The following is a 16,313-nucleotide window of genomic DNA, read 5'->3' on the forward strand; positions in this document are numbered from 1 at the left end:
ACACTACGTAAGGTAAATCTCGCAAATAATAAATTTATTTCGGTGCAAAAAATAAGATTGGAAATTTAAATTCGAGTTACCAGCTACGAAACACTTTCTGCTATTCCAAACTTGCAGTTTTGAGTTGCATAGATGTTGTTGATAATGAAAGGCACAATAGTTGCTTTGAGATGATGAAAAAATAGTTATGGGATATCGAAAAACAGGCGTTTTGCCTGATATTTGATTCTTGTACCATAAATTACAAGTTTTACAGCTGGTATTTTAAATGAAATATATTTTTCTTCTTTGTACTCCGCATAACGAACTAGTGAATGAAGATGCGCTGATTCTATTGCAATTCCATTGAGCATAATATGCGATGTTTCACTAATTTTCTTAACAAATGGAAAGAATTCAACAATCAATGTTTCTCTTACCTAAAAATGACACTGACGTGACATCAGTAACTACAGTGGGATCTCTGCGCACCAGCCGGATCCAAACTTTTGGAAATTTTGCCAGGAGACGTACTTTTTGCTGCAGTAAAATCATACATTTCAGCTATTCAGCAAGGTTTCTTCAAATAAAGATAGATACAAATCATTTGGAATTTTCGTCGTTCTGTATCAATGCTATTGAAAATGTATATCAGTTGTATACAATTTACACAGGTTTTAAGATCTTAAAATTTTTGACCGCTTTGATAATCAGTTATTAATGGCTAAAATCATTCGCCTAAGTGCTTCTACAGGCATCAAAAGGCATCAAAAGTGGTTTTTGTCAGTCGTTCAGCTTTACTAACAATTCAGAAGTACCACAGGGAAGCAACCTGGGGTCTTTACTATTCTCAATGTTGGTTATGATATCTGCTTACTGATACCAGATACTTATACAGTGTGACACATATATACTCGAACAAAAACAAAGTCATATATTTTTGTAAATAAAGGTTTCCTTTCGAATTTTTGTTTTAGAAGTTGTTTACCCATAGGTACAGAACGCAACAAACAATCATTGCTCGCATTGACTCGCCTTTTGCCTGGATGACACGCTTCAGTCGTTACATGCGACACGCACTACTTTCATCGGAAAGTCACCCCTATCTTGCTGATAACTATCTTAAATTCATTCAAATTATGATATTCATAAACCTTGAGCTTCTGCTGCATATACCCTCATATACAAAAATCCAGAGGTTCAAATCAGGAGAACTTGGAGGATATTCCTTTTTCGATATGAAATCCGTCAGATTGGTTTTGCACCACGTCTGCACAAGACTTCCAGTGCGGGCAGGAGCTTCATCGTGTTGAAAGCAGTCATATTCTTCATCATGCATCAAATTTTGTTCAAAGACCATTTCTAGATAGTATTTCATTAACTTTCAAATCCTTTTCAATAAATACAAGATGAAGTTTCCCCTTCTCTGATATGCCTCCCCATACATTCCGTGGTATATTCCGCTTGTGCTTTGGAGTGTCCATCATCGTTACCGACCACAATCGATCATTTTGAGCGTGATGAGGGGTTTGAAGAACAAACAACTTCTCACCAGAAAAGATCACTTCGGAATCACCGTGCCGACGGAGCAGCAGTTTGCATCTTTCCTGCCGTTTTTGTTTTGTTGCTTCCGTTAATCCATGGATTTTACGTTTTTTGAATGCTTTCACATCCAGATCCATATTCAAAATACCACGAAGAGATTCCCTGTGGATATTCAGCTCAACTGCCATTTTACGTGCGGACCTATCGCAACTGCGATGAATTCGCAAACGAACAACCTTTTTGACCACTGCAGTTCTAGCGCTTCGTTTTCTTCCGGTTTTTTCACGGTTTTCAACAGATTCCGTCTCGACAAAAATTATATAAATCCTCTTTTTATGCCGTGATGTTTGAGGTCACGAAAAATAGTGTCGCATGTAGCACAGTTTCGGAAATTATTTATTATCAACGACCATAACTCAAACATGATACGTGCACACCGAACAAGACACAATACAAAAATGAAAGTACGTCAAGTAAGATATAAGTCATGATGACACACACATGGTCTTAGTTTGTATTGTATTAATTGTTTATGCCATTGCAAGCATAAAATGATTTTTGTTCGAATTATATGAGTCACACTGTAAACTACTGGACGACTAGAAGCTATCCAAAAATGAATTAGAAAGTTCGGATTGAGGCTGCGGATTGCGCGGAGTAACCAAACACACTTGCCGCCGTACGAAGATCGCTGTTGGTAGCTTGGAATAGAAACCTTACAGAGTCGTCCGATTCTAGCCAGAGCCATATTGGTAGCTAAACTATTTTTCCGAAACTTGAAAGGATTGATTTGAACGTGCCAGCTGTTGCTATTTTGCTGAGGTCCAGCAAATTTTGAGAAAGTTTGAATTTCAGCCGGACGCACTACAGCAGAAATAACCCAGTTATTGCACTGGATTTAACAAAGTGTACCATACTTAGAATTTCCAGAATTTGCTGTAAATTTTAAGCAAAGTCTGAGCAACTTTGTAAATAGTTCTAAGGTTTATTCGTGTAGACACAAATTCGGATGGATTATTGAATAAATAATAATAACAATAACAATTAATAACTTATGATAACTTATAACTTAAGGTACCAGAGCTGTGGAAAGTTGGGGTTATGTGCCAGATCGACAAGGAGGGCAACAAGTTGGACTGTGAGAATTAACGAGCGATTACCGTTCTCAATGCCGCTTACAAAGCGCTATCCCAAATCATTTTCCGCCGTTTATCGCCAATTGCGAACTGATTCGTGGGTATTTATCAAGCCAGCTTCGTTGAAGGACGCTCAACACCGAATCAAATATTCACATTGCGGCTGATTCTCCAAAAGGGCCGTGAATAAAAAGTTCCCACGCACCATTTGTTCGTTGGCTTCAAAGCCGCATATAATACCATCGACCGAAAAGAGCTATGAAAAATGATGGACGAGAACAGCCTGCACGAATACGATCGACGGAGACGAGTTTCAGGTAGTCGACGAATTGGTCTACCTTGGTTCACTGGTAACGGCGGACTACTAACTACTTATGGTCAATTGCGGTCAAACAGACTGAGCCCCCGTACGAATTGCACCCTGTACAAGACGCTTATTAGACGGGTTGTTCTACGGTTGTACGGGTATGAAACGTGGACAATTCTCGAGAAGGACCTGCGAGTGCTCGGAGTTTTGGAAAGACGAGTGCTAAGAACGATCTTCGGCGGCGTACAGGAGAACGGAGTATGGAAGCTGAGGATGAACCATGAACTCTATGTTGAAATCACTATTCACAAGATGCCTAAGCTGGACGGATACAATGGGCAAGGCATGTTGCTACAATGCCGGACAACTACCCTGCATACCCTGCAATCCTGCAATGTGGAGTGACCAACGAGCTAAGTACGGGCTTTGTACTGATGAGCAAAATGCAGGATCGCGTAATGGACTGAAACGAGCAACGAGAGCATATGTATGTTGAGGACAAAAGGCCATTTCTTTAACTACACCATCGTAAACGTGCATTGTACACACGAAGGTAAACCAGACGATGAGAAGGAAGTGTTCTATACGTAGCTGAAGGAAACGTACGACAGCTGCTCACCACGGGACATGAAGGTTGTCATCGGGATATGAACGCCCAGGTCGGCATGAAAGCCGATGTATAGATCGGTGAGCAGGCCCCATAACCTGCACATCGACACAAATGATACCGGCCAGCGATGCGTCAACTTTGCAGCTTCCCGAGGCTTAGTGGTCACTTTCTTTCCACGCAAAGATATTCACTAAGTCACCTGGAGTTTACCTAACTAACGAACCTTGAACCAAATCGACCATATTCTCATCGAGGGCCGGGTTTTCTCGAACATCACCAACGTACGCTCCCTACGGAGTGCGAAAGTCTACTAGGACCATTACCCAGTAGCAGTACATATGCGCTCAAAACCATCGATGGTCTATACCTGACAAAGCTGCCCTCCTCGGTTAAAAAAAGCCTTTGGAATGAATGTCTTTCTAAAACTTGTCCCTTCTTGATCGACAGACTTCGCAGCCGGCTATTAGAGTACAGAATAATTACGGATCTAGTGCAACAATCCTACTGACTATATAACAGAATCGTCTAGCCAAGGTTCGATCATACGGCGACTGGCTTGTGAAACATGCGGTAATTAGGCAATCCGCGGGTTGCTGAGAACAATTCAGTTCGATAAATGATGACACGGGCAAGATGCACAAGCCTCAAATCTTCCACACGATTGTGAGGAACGTGCTGCTCGAGCCAAAGATCCTAATACCTGATACCTGGTGAGAACAATGCGCTCGTATTAGATGCAGCTCTACCTTAATCTGTTTCGACTCTCGAAAACCGTTGGGGCAGGCCACGCTCGGCCGTCAATGAGACCGAAACCGCGGTGCTAGATGAAGAAACCTCTAGCGCACGAAATGATTAGTTTGACGGGGAATTGGAGAGGAAAAAATTAACTTTTGACGAGCGCGAAATGAGTTGACCACGATCCGGAGGAGGAAAAAGCACCAGAAGGAGGACAGAGATCGTGAAGAATAATGAGACGGAATAATCAAACGTGCAAGATCTACGAGAATCAAACTCGCGAAGGACACACACCAATGCCCGATATGTGTAGACTTCCGATCTCGAAGAGCTCCGACGAGAATCTGAAGATTAATAGAGCCGCCGAAAAGGATCGATTTCAGCCGGAAATCTACAAAAATGGTCAATTTCCGCTAGCAACGGCGCATCACTGGATAATTTCGAGGATTTGGGAGGAGGAGTAACTACCGGAAGATGTGGTTTGTCTCAAATACAAAAAGGGCGATCGGTTAGATTGCAGTAATTACAACGTGCTTTCCCAGATTTTGTTACGATATCTATCCCCAATAGTAAGAGAATTCGTAGGACAGTACCAGGTGGGCTTTATGGGGACCCGTGCTACTGGGGATCAAACTTTTACTCTTCGACAAATCCTCCAGAAATGTCGGAGTACAACGTGCCCACGCATCATATTTTCGCACAAACCTGACAATGTACGAAACGCTAATCAAGCCAGTAGTACTGTACAGACTTGAAACAGTAACTTTGCTTACGGGAGACGTGGAATACAAACGAAAATCGGCGTAGGTGTATGAACCACGACATGCAGGCACTACTTGGAGAGATTTCCATCGTATAGGGTTGGCCGGAGCCGGTCACGTCGCAAAGATGGCGGACGACTGTGCAGTGAAATACGTTCTCTTCAACCCCACCGGCAATAGGAATATAGGGCCCTAACTTGCTAGATGGCTCGACCAGGTCGAAGCCGACTTGCGTGTGTCGAGACGTTCAACGAGTTGGCGACGAGTAACCTAGAACCGAGTACAATGGAGAGGAATTCTGGATACGACTAAAGCCACTCCAAATTTTTACTAGTAGAAGTAAGAATTAAGTAAGTGAGGCAATAACCGTCGGCTGGAAAGATCTCTGATTTCATCCCTTTGTTCTGCAGGACCATGTGGGCAATCATAGATTTCGATGAACCGCATTGGCATAAATCGAATAAGGTAGTTTGCATTCCCTTCTTGAAAGTGCAAGAAACTCCTGGTTCTGAGGTGTCATTCGGGAGCATACAAGTTCAGTCAACTCATAATGGCGGGATAGTCAAAATCTCCTAAAATCATTCTAGCCAGGAACATGGTTTGAGCGTTGGCACGTCTTTTTTCAAGAGTCCCCAAATTATACAAACGGTAACGTTTCTCATATGGAGGTAGGTTTCTGGGATTACTTCGATTCAAATTTGTTAATAACGACACCAGATCACAGATCCGAATTCCAAAACAGACCTCTGAAGTGAATAGTATAATGATTGAAAACACCATAGGTCACAGAACTCCCTAGCGATTTTGAAAATAAATCCGTTTTTAATGTGCACAAGATTTCGAATAAATTGTTCTTGATGCTTAGTTTTAGGAAAAACGACGACGATTTATTTAGCTAACGAACGACCAGTGCTTCCGTGTCAGAGCTTTATTGATAACGTACTGACTGACTGTGCTGCCTGGCTTTAGAGATAATGTCGTTCAGTGCTCGAAAAAAATGACGGCCCTGCATGAATGCGAAAATAAAACGCATTTAGCGCATATAGTTTTACCCCCGGGTAGATTTCTTTTATCTGTCAGCCCATGGGCATGACTATTGAGCTGCTGACAGTGTTTGTTTTTCTCAGTTTTCTACCCTTCAAGGCAATTTATTCATGAATTGCAGAGCTGAATGATTGTTCGACTAACCTCTCAATCAATTTTTGACTGATATTTTAGATCTCAAAGTGTAGTTCTTTAAACTGCCTGCTCTTTAAAAAGTAGATCATAGAATACTGCTCAGCAAAATGGAACGACTAGGTGTATCTGCTGACGCCGTATGCTGGTTTAGATCTTACTTGACTAACAGAAGCTTATGTGTCAAAATGGGATCAACTATCTCTAACCGCTTCTCCAACCAATCTGGAGTTCCGCAAGGCAGTAACCTCGGCCACTCTTTTCGATTTTCATAAACGATGTCTCATGTTTACTCCCACATGATTGCCGACTCTTCTGTGCTGACGATACAAAAATTTTTAAAGTTGTTACGTGCCTGAACGACTGTATGGAACTGCAGGAGTACTTGAATACGTTTGTGAACTGGTGTGTTACTAACCGCTTGACACTGAGCATTGAGAAGTGCAACGTAATCTCATTTCATAGAAAACGATCGCCCAAGCATGTCTAAAAACTGAACCAAACTGCGTGCCGCATTTGAAAACTACCACGAAGTTTATTTGAGACGGTACGCTGTTGCCGTGCCTGATAAAACAACCCGTACGCTGTGAAAAAGCAACCGCGAGCCTTTTCAGTGTTGTTTTTTGCACACCGGGTTTTAACACTTCGGAAACACTCGGGATGGCGTGTATTTCTACTTCGTAAAAGTTTCTCGGATATATGCTGGACGATCAGCGTGAACTCGTGTCTTTTTGCTTTTCTATTTCTTTCACTCACACGGCCAATTGGAATAAGTATGAAGCGCCTCCATGCGTGTTTTTGCAAGCTTGAAAATACTCGCCTATGGTGGATTCCGATATCGGTTAACACTCGCAAATGTGCGAACCGAGGCCATTGAAAACTTAGGCTGAAAAAATTTTAAACCTAAAGCCACCGGTGTAATGCTTCTTACACTTCGTGTTTGTTTGCATGTACGGGAACGGCGTGCAAAACGAAATTAAGTTTGTTGAGTGGTTTTAGGCAATGGTGCCCACCGTGTAAGCTCGGTTCGGTGTTTTACCCATGCCTGCGATCGCCCATTGAATACAACTACAACATTTCCAACCACTGCCTTCTCCGCGTACAGTGTATAAAGGATTTGGGAGTTCTGTTGGACAATGAACTTACGTTCAAGAACCACTATGACTACATTATCTCGAGGGCCAACCGACAGCTGGGGTTCATCTTCAAGATTACTGACGAGTTTCGTGACCCACTCTGCTTGAAATCACTGTACTGCTCACTTGTGAGATCAATCCTCGAAACTAATTCGGTTATTTGGTGCCCATATCATGCTAATTGGTCTCGCAGGATTTAAATTGTGCAGAAAAAATTCATCCGTTATGCTCTTCGACATGTCCCATGGCGTGATCCGCTCAATTTGCCATCGTACGAAAACCGCTGCCGACTTCTCGGTTTACAGCCGTTGGACCTTAGACGACGAATCACACAAGCCGTGTTTGCAGCTAAACTTTTAACGAATCACATCGACTGCCCCGGCGTTGTTAGAACAGCTGAACATATACGCTCCGGAACGACCGCTACGTCAACGAAACTTCTTGTACCTGGAGCCGCGAAATCATTTATTTGGAGATCATGAATCAATGCGTATAATATGTAATCGTTTTAATGAAGTTTTTGAAATGTTTGACTTTAATGTGCCAATTAATGTTTTTCGTGATCGTTTACTGAATGTTCTGTTTAGATATTAGTTAGGGATTATTCATTAAGACGCAACTGTCAGATGAATTTTGTAAAATAAACATACATAAAATCAAGCAAAACCTGGCCGAAGGAAAATAATTAAAACTTCGGAGTAATGTTCACGTTTGTTTACTGTTGTCGGCAGTTCATAATGAATGAATGATTCACATTTGATTTCATTCACAATTGTCGAGAATGAATGAATGTTGAGAACAACACGAACATGAACGCAAGTGGTTCGCTTGAATCGCTGGTTTCAGATTGGTAATGCTGTGTTTATTTGATTTGTACTAGAAACAGCAAAGGTTGAGCAGTATATTGCATCAATTCAGGAGTATTGCATAAAAAGAATACAAGATTTCTAAGCACTGGTGTCGTATTAGCGTATACGGAAAGTTACTGCGTTATCCAGGACGACACCAAGATCACAAATATGATAGACCCATTGTAACAAACGTCCCCCATGTTCTAGCTAAACGCTAAAGACTTATTTCTGCTTTGATATACTGACGGTAAGCATATTGCTCTAGCATCAATTTTCAAATTTGTCCGCTAGGCGTTGCAGTTCACTGCAGTCGGAGTCCATTTTAATTGTCTTAAACATTTTTATAACGTCGGCATAAAAAGATCGACAGCCAGGTGGCAGGCGAACTGACAGTTCACTTACAAAAAGAGAAAATAGCAGTGGTCCAAAGTTGCTGTCCTGTGGTACATCGGAGATGTCACCGAGCATGCCGGAAAATTCGGACCCGATCTTCACACTCAGCCTACGGTGTGTTAGGTACGAATGTAGCCACCTTCTGCTTCTCAAGCCTTGCAAGGAGGATACCATGATCCACCGAGTCAAACACTGCCTTCACGTCTGCATACACTGCATCATTATACATTCCTTCATTCCTTCAGATATGACAACATGGCCCGAGGTAGATAAGATGGCTTTCATTGATCTAGTTTTTAAATTCTAGTGTGATTTGACTTTTTTTTAGTATGGTTTTAACCCAAAGGATCATTCACCATGTGATTTGAGTTCTCGAAGCACGTCTTTGAAACATTTCAGCATTACGAGTTGTAATTAGTAGCCATTTTAACTGTGTAAATTGGCTCTTGTTTCACCAAACTTTTGGTAAACAGCTTGTGAAATTGGTGACTAAATTTACTTTACTTTCCTGTTGTATGCCAGGGATTTGGTTCAATAGGAACTAATTTGCGGGGTGGGCAAGGTATGCCGTACCGTTGGAATGTGTCCTTTTGGTTCAGATGCCCGTTTTCGCTGGTGACACCGTTACCGTTTGATTGTTAATGCTTTAATAACGGTCAGTACTGTGGTTGCCAGTCTCGTTTAGTAATTTGAATGATTCTGATCAACCACTGATAATCAGGGCCCGACAGCGTCATCTAAAATTGAAAATCGTCAAGCAGCGATAAAGCAATGAAGCTTTGGACTCAGTTGAAGTGACTCCGATTCGATTAAAAGATAAGTTCCCCCAGGGTCAGTGGAGCAGGATTCAATTCATCAAGTCGATTGCTGTTAAAGTTTAATTAGTAATTTTCCAGCAAATGTTGGATAGAAGCCCAGCAATTTTCAATGGATGTCAATTGAAATTGAGTAACAGTTCCGACCGTAATATAACGGATGCTCTAATTAGTTTGGTTAACATACACAAATCGTGCCAAACTATAAATCGCTGTCACTTGAAGCAAACAGCAGTTTTAATTCAAGCTCGCTTGAATGGTTCTGTTCAACAAATGAAACCAGCGTCCTGTTTGAAACGAATGCTAGAGAAACTCAGCTTCATTTATTTGGCCACGTCGGGTCATGGTTGTGATTACCGATGTGTGCAATCAGTCCGAACTAAACTAAGCTTAAATTGTTTTAATTGGGGTGACCGTTCAAACACACAAATTTCATTATACTCACGTTCCAGCTGCTGTTTGTCAAGATCCTCCTGCAAGACGAAAAACAAAAATTGCAATTATTTTCAAGCAACAAATTACAGATCATAATCGGATGTTTCAATCTGAGTTTTGGCCAATGCAAAAAGCACGGGACAACGAAGTTTAACATTCATGCCCAGTCGATCGAACGATGCTCAAATGCTCATTTTTATCGCAAGCACACAGAAACACAAACACACACACACACACCTCCCAACCGTGAGGGAAATCGTTTTTACGCTTGACGCTGCCGAACCGGCAGACACTCGGAAAAAGAGGAAAACGGCCCATCCCATTCAATCAAAATTGGATTCCGGGGGTTATCAGGCTTGTGTGCCTCTTAACGTACTATCTCGACGTGGTTCCGCACTGGGCAGCCAGCCACCGAGTGGAGCAGTAGGCCGTCCCTTAGTTTTTTAAAATTGACCTAGCGATGAGCTCAATATCACAAAATGTTCGTTTTGTTGTGCAGAATACAACGATATGCCATTAAGGTCCCTACGATAACGTTAAGTGGTCCCGCAACGGACCTTAAGATAAAATTATATGAATGACCGGATCTTCCATGCAATAACAAATACGCCACTATAGTGCATACGCTTGTTCATCCTTTATTTAGTTTTAGTGATGAATTCAATATCACAAAATGTTCAGTCTGACGTGCAGAGGAAGATGATATCTCGCGTAATTTTTAAGTAACATTGAGAGATTCTCTTTGGTCTTCCTCTCTTCCGATTATTGGCCTTGCCAGCGTTGAAAGAGATTTCGAAGGCTGCTCGCACTTACAGGAAATCTCGTGCCGAACTGTCAACGCGTGAGTGTTGACAAAAGCAAAAATACTTCCCTTTCTTTTTTTCTCACGCAAAACCCTGAACAATATCAGCAACGCTGGCAAGGCCAATTACGGCGATATAAATGCATTTCAAAAAAAGTTTTCTTGACGATTAGGTAGGTAGTAACACCAGCAACCGATTTATGCAAGGCTGAAGCACGCTACTGTAATTGTACGTTTAATAAGTGTCAATAGGAAAATGCAAGCACGAATAGCCTGTGTGTATCTGTGTGAATGAATGAAAATAAGTTCTTTGATCTGATACCGCTCTCTGTAATACAGATATCATCACATGATACCTGATATCAAATCGAACTATTTCTTCGGCGCGTGTGTTTCATCTTCGCTACCGTTGCCAATATTTATCGAAATATTTTGAGTAGTAACAATGTCGCATAAGCTAAGAAGTGACCTCAATGCGAATTTATAATTGGTGCGCGTCTTTCCACGATACACCAAGTATGAGCTGCGTTTTATTACCAGCTCCGATTGGCAAAACTTCCAATTAAAGTGAAATTAGTCGTCATCAATTGTGCCAATTTCAAAAGCAGTTTTTTTGTTTAAAACAAAAATTTTGTTTATGAAAATATATTCGCTGTGTTCAGATTGACAAGAAGAATGCAGTATTTACATTTTTATAAACAGAATCCCGCTTTTGGGCCGAAAAACTGCATCCAAAATTGGGCTTTCCGACGAAAAGTTAATGACTGCTAGTTTCCCGTTAAAGTGAGTGCGAAGAACGCCGTTAAGCAAGTGTTGTGCTACTGGCAGAAAACGAAAATACCAATAATCCAGGAAGCACATTGCATTACGAAAATCATATCCCTCCATGCTAAATTAACGGCACACTGCAAGCAAATATCACGAAAGGAGAGCAAAACGCAACATAATCGAGAGACTCTCTTCTGCAAAAAGCTTGACAATCTTTTCGATATATCCAAACGCACGGCGATAACGGATATGCAGCAAAATGTTTAAAGAAAAGGGATCCAATAGTGAAGCAAGCTCTGTTGGAGGATATACAATTTCTGAAGGATCAGAAAGAAGGTCGTCGTGTATGTACTATTGCTGGTGTCGATGGAGTTCTTGCTGGCAAAATCCGGGAGAAACAGAAAGCAGAGGAGCGTAGGAAGCAAAGACAAAAGTTGCTGGAAGAACGTCGTAAGAAGAGCGAATACCAGTCAATGATAGGTAATAGTTGTTAAACATTTAGGGTATCAGACTATTTTGATACTGGCTCACTTCAGCAGATATTCTTCGACATTCATTTTGGAAACACATGGTAAGCCGAAGAAAATACTCTGAAGATCGACCACTGTCAAAATAGCGCTCTATCTTAATAGATTCAACATTACAACATTTTTAAACTGCAGCCAATACCGTAGTTCTCTGCTTATCTAGTGAAGATAAAGACTCTACGAATACAAGCGATGGAGACGAATATCGTGTATCGACAGAATCTCCACAAAGACGCAGAGGAACACAGAATGTTGTGACCCCTGAATTGGCACAGGCTCTTGACGCTGCAAAGGTTAGCACCAAGGGTAAGTCGCTTAGAACATTGTTGCAGGCTCAATTTAAGGAACAGCTTACCTCATTGATTACATTTGCGGTACATTCATTTCACAGTTCATGGCACACTGTGGCCCACCTTTTTGACATTTAAATTTTGAAATGTTAGAAATTGGCAGCCCTGCTTATGTTTGTTATTGTCAAAACGATCAAAACAGTCTGGCTGGGCGCAGGCGAGTTTGGCAGGTTTACACGATCAGCACCTCAGCGGCACAGTAAGGCACAGACTGAACAAAATTTCTATGAATGAGGTGAACGGAATGTTCTCAGCGACGTACCCTTGGTTAGCACAGATTCTGCTCCAGTAATCTTGGCAGCAGCTGCTAAATCATTTGGTGTCGATATAAATAATACAAACATTAACCAATAAAATTAATGCAAGGCTACAACAGAAATGTTACCCAAAAAGAAAAGGCTTTTCAGAACTTGCTGCAAGAAACTTCCAAACAAACAGAAGGCACCCCTACGTAACTCTGTAGGATCGTAAAATGTACTAATTGATTTACGTTTTAAATAAAACTAATTGATTTGAAAATGACACATGCGATGACTGCCTCGATTTTTGTTTGCTAGAACCTTTAGAATGCTCACTGCAGTAAAGAGCTTGTCATTACGTTGGAGGTCGCTCATTAAACTACTTACGGAGCGTTGGGGGACCACCTAATGTTATCATAGGGGTCTTAAGAGCATATAATCTTCTTCTACACGGCCAACCGAAAATTTTGTGATGTTGAACTCATCACTAAAATGAATAAAGGATGACCAAGCGTACGCACTATAGTGGCATAGTTGTCATTGTGTGGAGGATCCGGTCATTCACATCATTTTATCTAAAAGTCCGTTGCGGGACCACTTAACGTTATCGCAGGGACCTTAACAACACGTCATTTTATTCTGCATAAAAAAACGAACATTTTGTGATGTTGAGCTCATCGCTAGGTCAATTTTTAAAAAATAAGGGACGGCCTAGTGGAGCAGCAGCCGGATAAGCAGAGAAACAAATCCTGCCGCTATTCGAAAGTAGGTGTGCCTATGCAAGAAATCCTCATTTGTATTCCACCCGATCGCTTATTTCTTCGGTAGGGTTCTCTTGAGCTGGGGTAATCCAGTTAGGAATGTGCACAGATGGATGGATGGCTGGATGGAAGAAAACGCGGAAGGATGGAAATCGGTTTCGGCAACAAATGTAGCGAACCAGAAGCATGGGTGTACATACAAAGCACGCCTCATCGAAGACTGTGTTGTAGAAGAACAAACAGCAAAAATGCTGACAACGTCCTGTCAGGAGATGAAAGACGGATTGATAGTGAGCACACGACACGAAAGTTTTTGTTCTGACTAAAAGATGGAGGAGAATGGTGGTTGATTGTGTGCACAGAGAATGGGCTAATTCGATGAATTGTTTGCATATTTCTAAATAAAACCAAATTTGTCTTTGTCTTCGCCTCCTGCACACATAGGTATTAATATTCTGAGTATTTTTCTTCCCGAAACCTGTTTGTCATAGCTGCCAACGAAGACAGTGTGCCGCTGCGTTGTACGGAAGATTGATGAACAATGTAGATCAAAAAAAAAAATGCTTGACTGATGCGAAAAAAGTGGCCCCCAAGGGAGGTGCAAAGCGTAGGAGATTCGTTATCAAACCCGGAATGAATATTTAAATGTGCATGGCGTGCGTGTGCGAAACAGGCTTTGTTCAGATAATTTCCGGATAATTTGTTTAATGTAATTAATGCAATAAAAAATGGCAGACGCACGCAAAGAACCGTGCAGGCGGAATGCGTTTAAAAACCCCGATGTAATTTCCTGACGTGATCTATTTATACAGGTTTCACAATCGCTCGACCGGCAGGACAACGAACGCCCACTCGAGAAATTCCGCACGATTTAGTAGACAAATTTCAATGTGAATATTTTCTCCCGGCCAGTTTTCGTTTGTCATCGGCAACCTGTGGCTTTTTGTGAAAAATGATCCGACAAAAAATTTCACAATAACTAAACGTGATTATATAGTCGTTTTCTAACGTCCCGTCGTCATCGTCAATGGTGCGGCGGCGTGGGACCAGCGTCGAGCGTTTCCCAAACTGCGCCGAGGAGCTGAGCTGCAGAGGAAGAAAAGTGCTATAATTCTGTGACCGTGTCGGAATCGGCGCAATCTTTCCCCCGTGCCGTGTTTTGGCGCCTTGCTGCTAAAGCAGAGGAAGGAATGAAAAGCATGTTTCATTGACATTGAGACAATTTTGGATTGACCGAAATTGTTCGGCGTCAAAAATAAACCGACCGGCAGTTGTTATATTGTTTGAGAAAACGGTTATAATCTGACGGAGAGAGATGGAGGTGCACATATGGGACATACGTATTGAGTGGGATGAGGTCAATTACGCAAATAGAGCCGCCCCAGCAGCAGCGACCCGGCCCGAGAATGAAGGGTCCCTCATCGGATGAAAATCCGGATTACTCGAGAATGGGATCAGCTGGGAACGTGCCCGTTCGGGGTTGGCAGACGATGAATAATGGGGCTTGTATGTGTGATTGTTTGTTGGTCTGATTGAAGGGAAGTTTTTCATTTGTTATGCCAACTGGTTATGGACTGTCGATTGACGGCGAGCAGTTGTCCATTTTTAACAATCCTCATGCTACTGAATTTTATTTCGTTTTGCGAACAGTTGTTTACTGTATTGTTGTAATTAATGCACTGTCCTTCATATTAAACAATATGTTTTTTTTATGAATTTATTAATTGGAGTTTTCGAAATCGTAACTATATGCAATAATGATAGCCTGTGAGTAACAGAACATTGATCTCGGTCGGTTTTTAAATCACTATACATTATACACAACACCACGTTGGACGTTTCACTTATTAACAGACATTACTGATAGTAGAAACAGCATTTTTCTATATTTTTTTGATTCTCTTGTTATGATAACTACCAAGCAGAGAAAAATCTCTGAATCAAATTATTAGAAAGTTATAAAAATATAACTTTAAGAACAGCACAATTTTACAATTGTGGAGTTCTTAATATCTTCTAAACTATCTGTAGAAAACACCTGACAAAGTGGAGGTCAGAAGTTCTACAATTTTATTTCTCGATGAATGCGAAAAAAATTACTACACCGAAAATCACCACCAGCTCGAGTTTCGATCTAAACCCGAATACCAATCATGAACTCATGCAAGGGACATGAAACGGAAACGGAAACTATGGCATGACAAAAAAAAACAAATCATCTGAAACCAACCGGAGCTTTTCCGGTGACCAGCCCACCAGCACCAATTAACAGAAGCCCACAGATCAGCACGGTAAGCACTTTCTTCAGCAGCAATTCCATTGCCAGTTTGCTAAGCTGACAGCTCGTTGGACGGTTGTACGAAAATCTCTCTGTGTTTTTTGACTAATTGTTTGCGGTTCAAGTGAGGAAGGTTATTAGAACAAATTCACACTAACCATTGCTGCTACTGGGTTTCACTGTTTGTGCGAGGCTGCTAACGGTACGCGCGGTACTAGAAACTATTGCCAGCTGAGCCACACAAAACACTACTCACTGCCGACGGAGACTGGTGCTAATCCCTCTGCGGATCTAGGACTACAATTGAACCGACGGACACTCGTGGAGCAGAATTTTATTAAAAAGGAGGGTCCCTGCCGCGGTGTCGGGGCCTTTGCCTTGGACCACAATCGGATTTTCCACTTGGACTGGCCTATACGGCGAGGAAAGTACTATAAAATTTTGCCAACTTATTTCTTCCCGCGCGTGCACATACACATACACTTGCAAAAAAACACTTCGAGATTCGCAAAAACCGACGATGCTGCAAATTTTGCTGCACTTTTCAAAGGTATTTTGCAGCCGCACGGTGGTCTGTGTGCCACAACGCCGATCGTCCCATCATAGGACATGTTAGACACTACATTTTATAGTTGTTTCAAATATGAGCGATGTTCGCTGTCGACATTTTCATAGATCTCAATCTTTTTGGCCGACCACTTGAGTTCGT

At 41.6% G+C, this 16,313-nt stretch overlaps 1 protein-coding gene across 2 annotated transcripts in view; it reads right to left on the reverse strand.

Annotated features, from left to right (window-relative positions):
- Nucleotides 1-16,313, reverse strand: part of LOC128738344 (troponin C, isoallergen Bla g 6.0101-like) — a 28,865-nt gene that overhangs the window by 12,209 nt on the left and 343 nt on the right. The window contains exons 1-2 of one of the 2 annotated variants that reach the window (XM_053833397.1): nucleotides 15,763-15,869; nucleotides 9,890-9,917 (exon numbers count right to left, since the gene is read on the reverse strand). In XM_053833397.1, the coding sequence (XP_053689372.1) occupies nucleotides 9,890-9,917; nucleotides 15,763-15,765 (31 nt within the window). In that variant the 5' untranslated portion in view covers nucleotides 15,766-15,869. Of the gene's footprint in view, nucleotides 1-9,889; nucleotides 9,918-15,762; nucleotides 15,870-16,313 lie in introns of those variants that run through there. The other variant, XM_053833396.1, reaches the window with a different exon arrangement.

This window comes from Sabethes cyaneus, chromosome 2 (assembly GCF_943734655.1).
Source record: "Sabethes cyaneus chromosome 2, idSabCyanKW18_F2, whole genome shotgun sequence".
NCBI lineage: Eukaryota > Metazoa > Arthropoda > Insecta > Diptera > Culicidae > Sabethes > Sabethes cyaneus.